Here is a 13440-nt window from a genome sequence, read left to right as displayed (position 1 = left end):
AAGCAGAATGAGAGATGCAGGGCAAGCATTTTATTAGCTTTGTTCTGAAGATTTACTTCTGGGTGTAGACTTTTTTTTTTTCCTGAGGGGGGCAATGTTCTGGCTATGGGCATGCCCTCTACTGTGATTCATTCAGTACCTTTTAAGTTGCCAGGATAAACTATTGATTCAACATGGTAATGCTGCCTGGTGCTGAAGATGTGCATATCAACAGCACCAAGGTATGCAATCCCACAAAAACTGATGATTTTGAAAGACAAAGTGGTGTAATGTATAATGATGTAACCCTGCCATAGCATCAGACTGTGCACTGACAAGATATGTCGTATCAGTGTGTATTATTATTGCTTTTTAGATCCCTCCATTTCAATCCATGGCATGGTGTCTCAAGGAAGTATAGAGGCTCCTGGTATTTCATTAAATCTTACAGTTTCCTTTGCAGTTACGTGGCAGTTCCTGAGAGCAAGGAGGAAGACACTGTAATAAAAGAGCTGATGTGTCTTTAATATTTAAAATTAGTATGACACACCTTGGATCATAAAAAGTTCATCACAGACTGATAAAATACAAGTTATTTTAGAGCAAGGGAGTGTTGCAGTCTCACTCCACCCTTCATTCTTAATGTATGTCATAGCTTTGCCATCATTTTGAGATGGGTCTGGCACTTGGTGAGAGTGGCACGGAGTAGCATTGCCACAGTTCAGGATACGCCAGCATAACACAGCCTGTATTACAATGCTGTAAATCACACTTCAGCTGTCATAATAACTCAGATATAAACTGCTAATCAACCCTGCCTCTTCTCAAGTGTTATACAGCATAACTGGCACTATAAAAAAAACCCAAAACATACCTTTTATTTTTTCTACAAGAGGAGGTAAATTTTTCCTCTTTCAGACAAACAAAGTGTTCACAGCCTAGGCTTGGCAAAAAACAGGGCAGCTTCAACTCTGGGCCAAACTGAAGACACCAGCACCCTGCAGAATGAAATCCATTGGGAATGAAGAACCTCACTGCCTTTGGGAAGCGCTGCCGATTGTTACAAGGGCAGCTGATGGAAATGCTCTCTTGTAGCTTGCCGAACTTTCCATGATAAAAACCTAGTGCCACTTTTGTTTGCTGAAAACCCTTCTGCGCACAGAAGCCCTCAGGCTACAAACGTGCCTTTTCCTTTCTCCCTTGAATTCCCACCCACACTGAAACAGAGCGCACCTTCGGAGAAGCTGCCGTTCTCCTTGCCGCCTCCGTGCAGCTGGCCAAGACCACCAGCCAGCACCGGGGCCAAGGCTTTTAAAAGCCTGCAGACAGGTTTCTCTGCTGGCTTCGCTGCGGACTCGGCTCCGCAGGAGGAGAAGGAGGAAGAGCCCAGGTTGCCTGACCCTAGCACCTCACCCCGCTCTCCCTGGGGTGGGCTGTGCTACCTCCTCACACCTCTCAGACCACTCTCACTCTCCCAACACGAACCCGCGACTCCCCTCTCCAGGGCAAGGGCTTGGGCCAAAACACTGCAACGCCAGGGACGAGGCATGTTGCAGAGGGCAGCGGCACTACCCTTGCACCAGGCAGGGCTCAGTTTCCCCAGTGGTGAAGAAAATAGGTTCAAAAACCCCTACAAGAGTCACTCGTATTGTGAAACCAAGCACAGGGATGTGAGGAAACGTGGGGCATGCAGCCGCCCTGCAACCTTAGCTCTGCCCCCTTGTGCGCGCACAGCGATGGCACCCTCTCTAATTACATGGTAGGCATCGTTGTCGCACAACCCTTGCCTCATTCAGCACATAAAACCATAAAAAGAGTGTTTCCTCATTTCTGAAAACTACCTGAATACCTCGCTCAGGTACATGCATGGGGGAGAGGGATTAATCGTTAGATGCAACATTATTTTTGCCTGCCGTCAATCCTTCCTACCTGGTCGCTTCTCTACCTACCGCTGGGTGTTTTACAACCTAGAGCTCATACGGCTTTGAGCAGGAAGTGCTTGGTCTATCATTATGCTTTACTCATATAAAGTAAAAGCCCTCAATACATGAATCAAAATTAGGAGATGCATGTTCCCAAACTAATATTTCATGATTAATTGTAAAGAAACTCGGTACAAATGATGATACGAGATAACTAGAAGTTGGGGCAAATTAAAAATACATATGAAATTTCAATCACTTTTAAGAACAGGAGTCAGCTTTAAGGTCTTCTGGACTTCAGCCACATGACCGCCTTCCTCAGAGCCAGTTTGCTACACATCACAGGTACCAAATTTAACTAGAGAGACTTCAAAACTACAAAACGTTCAGCATTTAGTCTTACCCTACCAAATATCAATGAAACATGTATGTACAGTAGAAAAAGGAGGAGGAAGATGCCAAATAAATTCCTTGAGAAGCTTTTAAAATACCAGAGATGATGATGATTATAGCCATTTTTGTTATCAGCGGATGACTTTCAGTGACCACATTTCCAGTGTTAATATGCTGGTGTCACAATTAATACTAGCTTGTCTTTTATCGATCCACTGATTATATTTTTGTTTTTAAAAAGCTGCTTATATCAAGATCTTTAGTCACATAGGGATTTTTTTTCCCCTCCAATTAACTAAGATTAAGCACTGTAAAAAAAACATCCAAACAGTAATCTCTAATGAAACTACTAATTGTTTAGACCACTGAACACTAACACGATTTACACTAACACAATTTACACTACGTATCGGCAGTTATACCATTTATGCAATTAGCACTTGGAAAAAGGTTTTAACAGAAGTTAAATGTAAGTTCCCCTTTACTTATACACATTGCTTTTTATTAGCGAAGCAATCACTGAATGCACCCCGTTTATACCACCAGCTCCGTATTTCCCTTCCCTGAGCTTCAAGACCAGAATTTCAGACCAACTTCCCTACTCTGTTTGCAGGAGGGGAGGCTCACTTCAATAGTGAGTATTACTATCTTTTTGGCTTGCAAATAAAAACATTTACCAGGTTTTTCCACTGAACCTAGATTTCAGAGCTCAAACTGCCCTCTTTCCCCAAAAAACTGTCTTGAATCCAATCTATAAAATTAGATGGACCCCAGTAGGATAAGACAGAGTAGATGGTCACTTTTAAAAGCCATGTGAAAGCACATGTGCCAAGAGCATTCAACTCCGACTAAGTTAGGGTAAAGACAAAGAAAAGAAAAATGAAACTAATTTGGTTTACTTGGGTTGAAATCCTGAACACTTTTTTCCAGCAACTGCAAGAAAGCAAACTTTTTTTGGAAAATTTGGAGGCAGAAGGGTGGCACTGACACCAGATCCCTTTGCTCGCCCCCAGAGCTCAAGGACGAGCCACCGGGCACCCCTCAGTTTTAAACCTTCCCCAGGAGAGCTGCACCGCTGCCGCATGAAGAGTGGGAACTCTGACGGGGGAACTGGGGCCAAGGAGATGGGATCGGAGGCACGGGCTGACTCCGCCACCCTGCCCTGCCATTCCCAGCCCCACTTCCCTCCTCCAGGCTCTCCCCGGGAAGGCACCCTGACAATAAATCACCCGTACTTGTTGAGAGTTGCGGACATCCCCTCGAACAGATACAGAAAATCTTAAACATATGCACCTTTCTAGATTCCTGTCTGGAAAAGTTACTTTGCATTTTCTTACAGCAAGTGTAGTTAACTGATCCAAGCTTTATTTAAGCATGTTCTAACCAACACTTTCACTTTTTGTTGCACTGCAGTTGCTATTTTGAACTTATTATGGAAACGAGATTACTCTGGGTAAAAAAAGTTCCCGTTGACAAGCTGATTCACTTTTTTAAGCAATGGCTGGACATAGCGAGTCGAAGCAAGGCAGCAGGTAACTGCCAAGAGGCAACTGCGCGCAAACAACTAACCGAGAGGGAAACTACTTGCCCTTGGAAGAAACCACCCCGAGTGAGGGCTGAAAGAAAACTTTCCACATCCGTCAAATTTGCCCTGGTCTTACTTAGGCAGCTGACATTTCCCAGGTTGGAAGGTTGGATCTTCACTGCCTTCCTCCGGCATTTCCAAATTCAACACTTTTTTTTTTTTAATAGCAGTAAGAACGTACTGCAACAAAACACTCCGGTCACATTTTCGTCATGCTGTTTCTCTGTGGTTCGAAAAAAGACTTGGAAAGTGTTACACACCCTAGGCACAATACCCAGCTTCACTCTGCCAAGAAAAAGTAACGCTAGAAAAATGCTCAGATGACTTCAAACTGTATGCACATCTGCCCTTTTTGTCATCAGGGTTCTCTTGTTTGTTTGGGGCTTTTATCTCTGTCTCTTGAGAACAAGAAAGGTGACTCCCAGTCTATCATTCTCCTAGAAGTATGGGGTAAAAAGTAGACAAAATGATACCCAAGGAAGCCACATGTGATGAAATGCACAAATATGCTCTTACTGTGTGAGGTACTTGTCCCATCTCCTCCCCGGTGCTTCAGTCAGTCTCTAAAACAATTTCCTCATCTGCCTCATCTCCTTACCAAAACACTATGCCCTCTCAGTATTACTTCTAACCGTTCCTCTAGTTAAAGCTATCGACAGAGCCAGAAAGGCTCACTTGCTGCTAGGCAGAGAAAGTTAAAGGCACTGACTTGCATGTGGTTGTACGCTCAGCTCTGATGATACCCTATACCTCCGTCCGGACTCGTAGTTTGCTCTAAGTTTATAAACTCAGAAGCATTTTAAAGTCTCGAAGAGTAATGTGAGGAAAGAGGAAATTCAGATCTTTGTTTTCTGGCAAACTCAACGTTTCCTCTAGTCAGTATTAAACACACTGTTGACCCAAATGGGAAGTGTTGAAAGCGTAACTTCTCCATCAAGTAACTAATCTCATGTCCCCTTGGAGAAAATGACAAGTGTCACTCACTTGTCAGCTTACAGGCTGGCAGCGAGTGACAACCGGTATCAAAGCCTACGCTTTCAGAGCGCGGGTACGTTCCCCTCCCGGAGCGGCCGGAGCGTGGGGGCAGCGGCCGGCGGTCCCGGCTGACCCGGCGGGCAGAGGCGAGGGGCAGCGTCCGGCGGGGCGGCGGCGGGAGCGCCCGGCCCAGCGGGAGGCTGCCCGCCGCTGCCCGCCTTCCAAGCACCTACCTGGGCTGAGGGAGGCTGCGCCCGCGCGACTCGGAGCCGAGGTCTGAAGCGAAACCGGCAGAAAGCAAAAAAGAGGAGGAGGAGGAGGAGGAGGAGAAGCGGGGACCCCCGGCCCGCGGAGCCCCCACACCGCCTCCCGAGGCCGCAGTCAGGCCGGCGCGCAGCCAGCCGCCCGTCCCGGGCCCGGCCCCCCGCCCCGCCCCGCCCCGCGTCCGGGGCGGCCGCGGCCCGGGGGCCGGACGGGGCGGTAGGGGCCGGGGCCCGCCGCCCGCCGCCGGCAGCGAGGGCGGGGCCCGGCGCAGCGGGGGCGGGGAGGGAGCCAAGCCAGCCGCAGCCCCCCGGGCCGCTGCCCTCAGGCGGCGCGGTGGGCCCGGCCCGCGGAGGGGAGCGGGGGAGGAGCCCGCCGGCCGCCGGGGCCACCGCGGTGCTTCAGACCCTGCCCCGTTGCGGGGGAAGCGGCGTGGCCCGGGCGAACCCCCACTGCGGCCAAGGTCGCGGCTTTCCCGTCCCATCTCGTTTCGTCCCGTCCGGCCACCTCCCGGGCTGGGCCGCGAGGTCTCGGCCCCGCGCTCCCCGGGGTGGAGGAGGAGGGGGAGGCGCGGCAAACTTTCCCCCGCTCGGCGGCGGGGGCTGCCGCCCCCCGGCCCGCAAGCCGCCCCGCCCCGCGGCGCCGGCTGCGGTGCTCACCTGGGGCCGGGGGGCAGCGCGGGCGGAGGCGGCGACGCAGCTGGCGCAGGACGACGAGGAGGCCGATGCAGTACACCCGGAGCAAGGGCACCAGCGCAGACAATAGCGACATGGCCGCCTCCCGCCCCGCGGCGGCTGGCTCGGGGCGAGGCGGGGAAGGGGCGAGGCGGGCGGCCGGCCGGCCTGTGCGTGGCACGGTGGCTTCTCCGCCGGGCCGGGCCGTGGGGGCGCGGCGCGGCGCAGCCCCCACCCCGCGGAAGGGAAGGCGCCGCCGCTGTCACAGCAGCGCCCGGGCGCGCCGCGGCTCCCGCCCTTCTGGGCATGTGCGGCGGGGGAAGGGCTGCGCCGCGGCCGGCGCGGCAGGGAAGGGGCGGCGGCGGGCGGACCGACAAACCGATCGACTGACCGACCGAGCCCGCGCCGGCAGCGACGGGGCGGCGGCTCGGCCTCCGCCGGGGAGCTGGGGAGAGGGCGAGGGGAGCGGCGCTCCGCGGCGGCGTGACTCAGCAGCGGGAGGGGGAGGCGGTGTGGCAGGCCGCCCCGCTGGGTTTTTGGGTGCAGAGTCGCTTGCTGCCGGGCCTGTCACAGGGAGAAGCAGTCAGAGGTGTCCGGGCGGGGGTGAGGGGCACGGCCCGGTCTCAAAATGCCGCGGCTGAGCGCGCTGACAGGGCTGTCCCATGTTTCCCCTCTCTCTGGCTGCTGCTGCGTCCCACGGGCACGGCCCTGTCACCTCGGGCATCCGTCATGCTTACTGCCCTCCTGGTCCCGGCTCCGGCAATCGCAGGTACCGGTTTCTCCAAATGCAAAATCACAGAATCACTAAGGTTGGAAAAGACCTTTATGATCACCAAGTCCAACCACCAACCCAACACCACCATGCCCACTAACCACTAAACCATGTCCCGAAGTGCCACGTCTACACGTCTTTTGAATACTTTCAGTGATGGTGACTCCACCAAAAAGAGTGGAGCCACTATGTACAAAGTATTCCTGCATCAGGCACCTCAATTTTGTACCAGCCTCACGAACGCGTTCCTCACAGTCCTGATACCTAGTGTATCACGTGGTTTATCTACAAAGTTTTGTATTGCCGGTTTTAAATCCTCAGCCTTATTTTGAAGAGCACCGAGAGCACGTCCTACCCACCAGTTCTTCTGGTAGGTGGCTGGTTTCGGCTACAGGAAATACAGCACCTAGTCCCAGCGTTGTGGTTTTCATTCACAGAACTGGCAGTGTTTCATAAATGCAGATGAGCCTCAATATCGATACAAACCAAAAAATATGAACAGTCGTTTCACAAGAGGAGACGTTGACCTATATATTCAGTTTCAAACCCTTGGGTAATATTTTGGCTTCGAGGATGATGGGGAGCCATATGAAGTTCTTGAAGTGCATTTGAAATGTAATCTCTTCCTCCCTTTAAAAAAAAACATACTTTCTAGAAAAAATACAAATAACAATATGCTTTTTCGATGTTGGATCAGATTGCTCAGCAGAACTGACTTTCTGTGTTCTGTCAGATACATGCATAAAGTAAAAGCATAGTGTGTACTTGCTCCAGGACGAAACCAACCATTTAATTTTATGTATCTCTGGTGAATTATTTTTCTTTATTAACACATGGAATTATGCAAACATAAATAATAAACAGAACATCATGAAGTCACATCAATGAAGGATTCATTCTTAAATGCATATTGTTCTCAACCATGCATGAAGTGGTAGAAAGAGCATCACATAGACATGAAAGAAGAAACACTGACATTTAGTAAAGGTGAATTATTCTTTCAACTTATCTTAGTAAAAATCAAATCTCGGCTCCTTTATGTTGCTTTATATCCTTTTCTCAGAACTACAGCATTAATGAAAGCCCTTTGCAACATTAAACTGTGGGACTTGCCTACAGTGTATTTACACGATATGTATATAAATACACCATGCTTTCTCAGGTTTTCTAGTATAATAAAATGAATCGATGCATATTCAAGCTACAGAAATAAATACTCCGCTGTCTTTTTTCAGACAACGCTATCCAAAGAAATAGACTAAGTGAGGAATAAATGATGGGTTAACTTTATAGTCTTATTGGTCCCACTGTTTTTTCTGAAGGTGTTAAAATTCTTTTCAGCCCTCCATGGTTCATGAGTAGGGCTTCACAGAAAGGAGGATGAGGAAAATTTGTTTCAACACTACATTAAATTATATTTTCTAAAGGCTGATGGGGTATGGAGGAGAAATTAAAATATTAACAAAAGGCTATAGGTCTTTGATTCTTCTCAAATAGCAACTTATAGTACAACCTAATTTTAACTGATACTTCCTTTTCCTTGGTTTTCAATGGTCACCACCTTTACTTCTTATTGATAGTTTGGTTTTTTTCTTGCAATCATCAGCTGCAAAGCCTTGAGTATTCAGGCTGGAATCCCATCCATCTACTTTAGATACCTCACTGAGATGTTATTACCTCAATGAAATTTTCATTGTCTGGGCCCTGGAAGGGATGAAAGGAGCAATCTAATTGTCTCAGCTTTGCTGTACAGGCAGCGGACAGAGAGAGGCATTTCTGAAGACCTGCAGAAGATGACTGCTTCCTCTGGGGTGCTTGCAGAGGTGCTGCTTCCCACCGACCGCAAGTGAGCTCGCAGCACCAGTGGGCAAAGCCAGCCTGCAGGTAGAGCACAGATATCCTCTTGGAAAGGCGGCGGAAACACTAGTAATGCTCCATCCACACATGCTCCAGCGTATGTCCCTCCTGCAGGACTGGCACTGATGAAGCCATGTGTGATCACAGTGCTTCCACCCACATTTTGCATAAAGACGCATAACGCCGTAAGAAAGGAAGTGGGTGATGTTTCTAGACTCTAATTAAGCCCTGAGCTCAAACTTCCCAGCAGAACGGCATAATCAGCGAGCACCAGGTAGCGTGGATGGTAGGTGTTGCAGCTGAGAGCCTGTGCAGCCAGGAACGCGCAAGGCACGGGGCCACATCAGAGCAGACAAAAGCAAACCCAGGGTTAGCCTAGCAGTTCAGGCGCTCTCTGGCACAGGGTGGAGGGTTATGAGGTTATGCCCTATTTTTCTTGTTCGTTCCATGACAATCTCCTGTACAATACATCTTTTCAAGGTATGTGAGTTTGCTCCCCTTGGTTTTGCTCCCCTTGAGATGAGAACTGCAGCCAACACCTCCTTGTATCCACCACGTGGTGGTTCAAGTTCCATAGGAGAGGTCGATGCTTTTTGCCCAAGCATGGCGTAATAGCTGGGACAGTCTCGTAAGATGTCAATGGTGTCACATCAATCCCTGTCAAACAGTGAAATGTACACTTCCCCTCCCGTGCTTAGCCCGAGACGTGCTCTCTGCGTTTCGCACGTATGTCAAAGCTGATGGGCCACGCCGGAAGAAGCCAGACATAATTCTGACTGCTGCTAATTTTTCAGGCTTCTAAAAGAGATTTAAATGCCTGTCTTCCTAAGATGGATTGCAGTGGGACTTGAGGCAAGAGATAAGTGCCTATCTTCCCAAAACAGGATCTCCTTAACATGTGTGGGTGAATAAAGTTAAATGCCCGAGGAGCTTTCAGGTTCAGTAGGGAGGTGCTCACAAGATTAGGCAGTGCTGGGAAACAGTAGGTTGGGATTGCATCTGGAATTCATGTGGGCTTTCGAGCTCCTGCAGACAATTTTGACAGGCTGCATATGCTTTTTTTTCTCTCTCTGTGCAAAAAAAAAGAGTAATTTTAGGTACCCCCAAACTAGGCATCATCTTGCCTAATGTTGGGCACTTGAGCATAGCAGGACCGTACAGAACAGTAAGCAACTAGGCACCCTCCATAGTAGCTTGGGGAGGGTCGGTTACCTGGAAGGGGAAAGAAATTTTGCCAAAGGGAGAGGTGTCTGCAAGTTATGCAGTAGGAAGTCCCGGGGACCAAGAGCTAGCTCCTCTGCTGTTGGCAGTTGTCTGATGGGACACATTTCTTTTTCTTTAGTAACGCTGGGGGAGATAGTAGATGGGTGTAAGACCGACCTTCTGTGTAGCAGAACCAGTGCTGCAGCATTTGCCCATGGAGGGGGATGGCTTTTGATCCCTCCCAGTCTTTTTCAGGTATTTCACTTTTCAAGGAAATAGTTCCATTGGAAAAAACTGACCCTTGCCAGTGTGGCTATAGTCATACGGATGTGAAGCCCAGGAACACAGTGAAGAGAAGAAAATTGAGGGGTTTTAGCCCAGCGTTTAAGTTCATGGGAACGAGGGGACAGATTTCCAATCCATATTCCCTGAAGCGCCGACGCTTTTTAGTCTAGAGAAGAACAGGACAAAATATGGACTAACAAGTGCAAGTAGAGTTCTGGAATAGGGACAACTTCCCCTCCTCAACCAAATGCCCAAACCACTCAGCTATTATGCAAGAAGCAGAGTGTGCTTATTACTGCTGCTGAGTTTTTTTTAAAGCGACCGTCCCTGCAGCAACTATTGTATTTGTGCATCTGAGTATTCAGCGTACGTCGTACTTTCAGGATGTATCTGGTCTGGAAAACCTGGAGCATGAGTAGTTGGGCCTGGGTTTGCATCCCCCCCAGTATACCCCTACTCCCTATCAGGTAAGATCTGAGCATCCCCCCTGCAGTTTAGTCAAGACTTAGAAACAAAGAGTGAAAAGAAGTCATGCAGAAAAAAGCAGTAACATTAAAAAAAAAACAAAACCAAAAAAAACCAAACCCAAAATAAAATAAAATCTCCAGATGTGTGTTTACATACAAAACTTCTGCAGGAAACATAAGTAAACAGGTGAGCTGCTAACAAAAATACACAGCTTTTGTTAAAAACAACTTCTGTCATAAAACACTTAAAAATAGTAAATCTGTTTAGAATTGAGTAGGGGTATTAGCAGCCTACAAACTGTATTTGGCAACTTGACTTGGTGAATTGGCTGAAAGAGTAATAAAACATCTGGAAATTCTAGATGTAGCAAGGACTAACCAGCAATATCTCAGCAGTGGGAAATCAGTTCTCACGTAGTTCCGGGACTTTATTTGAAAATGTCCGTAAGTAGATAAACTGATTGATTAACATACATGACGTTTCAAAAGCCCTTTGACAAGGTCCTGCGCACAAGGGATGCTAAGCAATTGGGGGATAAGACCCAGCATATTTACAAAACAGAAGAAAAGAAACAAAACCCCACACTAAAATGAGAGCGAAACGAGATGATTGACTTTCATTGGGAAATCAGAACAAAATAAGAGCAGGGTGTCAAGCTTCCATACCACATCCAACCCTGACTAATACGATCCTTAATGTCTTGGATGGGGTAAGGGAAAAGCTGTTGCACCAAAATGGCACAGTGTTATTTCTATTAGTCAAGGTGGGAGAGGAGTGGGGGAATTTCAGACAGATTTAAACAAGCGAGGTGGACTGGCAATACTCCAACATTGATTACATAATGCTATTGAAAAAAAAAAAAAAGATTCATTATGCCCACTATAGAAATGGATTTGTTGACAGTTAGTTCATTTGTGTTAAAAAATATCTAGTGTCAATAACTGCCGTATGGTTATTTCAGTGTTTGTATAGTGATGTCTGCAAGCACCTGTGGCATACGCTGTGCAGCGCTGCCCAACCCATAGCTAAGAGGATTTTGTTAGGGTTCAACAAACAGCCAAGAAGATGATTATGGTCCAAAGCAAGAGTTTTCCAGGTCCTCCATGTGTCTTTGATCTCTTCCTTAGCAATACTTGTAAGATAAACACGTCTTTTGTCAGAAACTTGGTTAGCACTGTTCTAATGTGAAGGAAATAAAAAAGCAGAATCACCCCACAAGAACTGTATATCATGAGTTGATCTGCACCTGTATTTTTGTTGCATCTGCTTGCAAGAATACTTGAGTACCACGTACAACGATATTGCACAAGGCAAGGTTTGTGGGGAGAAAATAGCAGACCAGCTTTCAGGCACACATAACCCTGCCTGTCCCCTTAGCCAAACGGGGCTGTAATAACTCTGCTACTGTTAATATTCAAGGTTCAGTGGTGGAGTTCACTGGTCTCATCCATGCTGTCTGCGGGCACTTCCCTGAAGACTGCACTCGCCGCTGTTGCAGTTGGGCAGCTGGCCTTGGGAAGCGGTGGGACCAAACCCCGCGAAGACATGGGAGCCTTGGTTTTGGGCATGCCGGCTGTGTTAGGTCCCACCCATTATACATAAGCAGGCAACTCCAGGCCATAAGCAGCGTATCCTCACACTGATGATGGATAGGTGGCCAGGTCAAGGAACCTGGGAGATGGAGCTTGGATGTCAAGACCTTCAGAGCAGAACAGAAATCGCCCAAGTGGCAAGGATTGTGCCACACTTAAATGCGTGAGTCATTGCGGCTGCGGCTGATGTTTTAGACGGTCAGGGGAGGCATCTTCTGCTGCCTAAAGAGGGCAATTCTCACTTGTTGTGAACTTTTCATACAGCTTGAAGTGACCTGGCTTTGTGCCCCGGTCTGTTTGTGGCATGAAGATACTTTTCCTCACGTATTCCTGTTTCGCCAATTGACTTCTTAGATCGGAGCTAATACGTGTTGTCTGTAAGACCCACGCTGCTTTTGTACTTAACTGCACAGATTTCCTGGGTTCCTTGAGGGCAGGTCCTGCCCGCAGCACTCTGCAGCTTCAGCATGGAAAGAGCATCTCTTATTTTTGTTGTTGTTGTTAAAGACGGGCTGGGGTGTTTCCAACTGCCTGTCTCTAGGCTGCGGCATATGAGAGAGCAAACGTGGTGATGGGTAAAGAGATGTGTAGAACAAGCTGGAGGGAAGAAGATCAGGCCAAAAGACAATGCAAATGCTGAGCAAAGGAAGACACGCAGATGACAGAAAATAGGAGTTGTGAGAAAGGCTAGAGGTGGATTGGCTTTGGTTTAGCTTTGCTGAAAAATGGTCCAGCTCACTGCTAACCCAGATCACGGCATGCAGCGAGAAGGGTGAAGATGGGCAATTTTCTGGTCTGTAGGGTCAGGACATCTGAAAGCAAGTGGAGTTGAAAAGCCCGGTGTGGTAAAACCGTCCTTCCTGCTACAGGGCCAGCTGCCCCGCCCTGACCCCAGCAGAGATGTGCTCCTGGGGTGTGCGGGGAGGTGGACCACGAGCAGGAGGGAAGCGTACAGTGACCTGAGCTGGGAGGTGCCTGAAGCCCGGTGTTACCTTTCTCCCTTCTATATAGAAAAATCTGGGGGTTTACTGAGAATTGGAGAGGGTCTGGCAGTTCTTTAAGCCTGCTCTGCACTTCTTTTTATCACTTTTCTGGCACAGCTGCTTTGCGTTCCTCCTCTTTGTCAATGGGTCCTGGCTCCTGAATCTCCATAGACACTTATTACTGCTGCAGCTGGTTCCTCCAACCCCCCCAGCGCTCTCTGCACTGTTATTTCTCCTCGTCCTGGGACAGCCAACGCTCTCTCCCGTTTTTCCCAATTCCATCTCACTTTTTACTTTCTAATCACCCGGACAAACCTGTCTCTCTATCTGCTTACAATCACTGGATTCCCCATTCTCTTGATCACACCTGCCTGTCAGTTGTCCAAAAAGATTACGTACGCCTCGAATTTTCCACTTGCTTTAATAAATGAATGATTGCAGCGTTATATAACTTGTTTATGTTTGGCTTGTGCAGTAATGGTTTGGATTTT

The 13440-nt window shown here is 48.4% G+C and overlaps 1 protein-coding gene across 1 annotated transcript in view; it reads right to left on the bottom strand.

Moving 5' to 3' along the window:
• The window catches only part of DHRSX (dehydrogenase/reductase X-linked), a gene marked incomplete at its 3' end in the record, with an annotated part of 174489 nt that extends 168082 nt beyond the window's left edge, over nucleotides 1-6407 (bottom strand). Inside the window, 2 exon segments of the mRNA XM_082009356.1 lie at nucleotides 5775-5943; nucleotides 5945-6407. Of these exon segments, the coding sequence (XP_081865482.1) occupies nucleotides 5775-5943; nucleotides 5945-6097 (322 nt within the window). The 5' untranslated portion in view covers nucleotides 6098-6407.
• Nucleotides 6408-13440: the final 7033 nt, after the last annotated feature.

This window comes from Phaethon aethereus, assembly GCF_964289735.1.
Source record: "Phaethon aethereus genome assembly, chromosome: 1".
Classification (NCBI taxonomy): Eukaryota; Metazoa; Chordata; class Aves; order Phaethontiformes; family Phaethontidae; genus Phaethon; species Phaethon aethereus.
The sequence above is the reverse complement of the archived record's forward strand: the minus strand, read 5'-3'. Positions and strand labels throughout refer to the sequence as shown.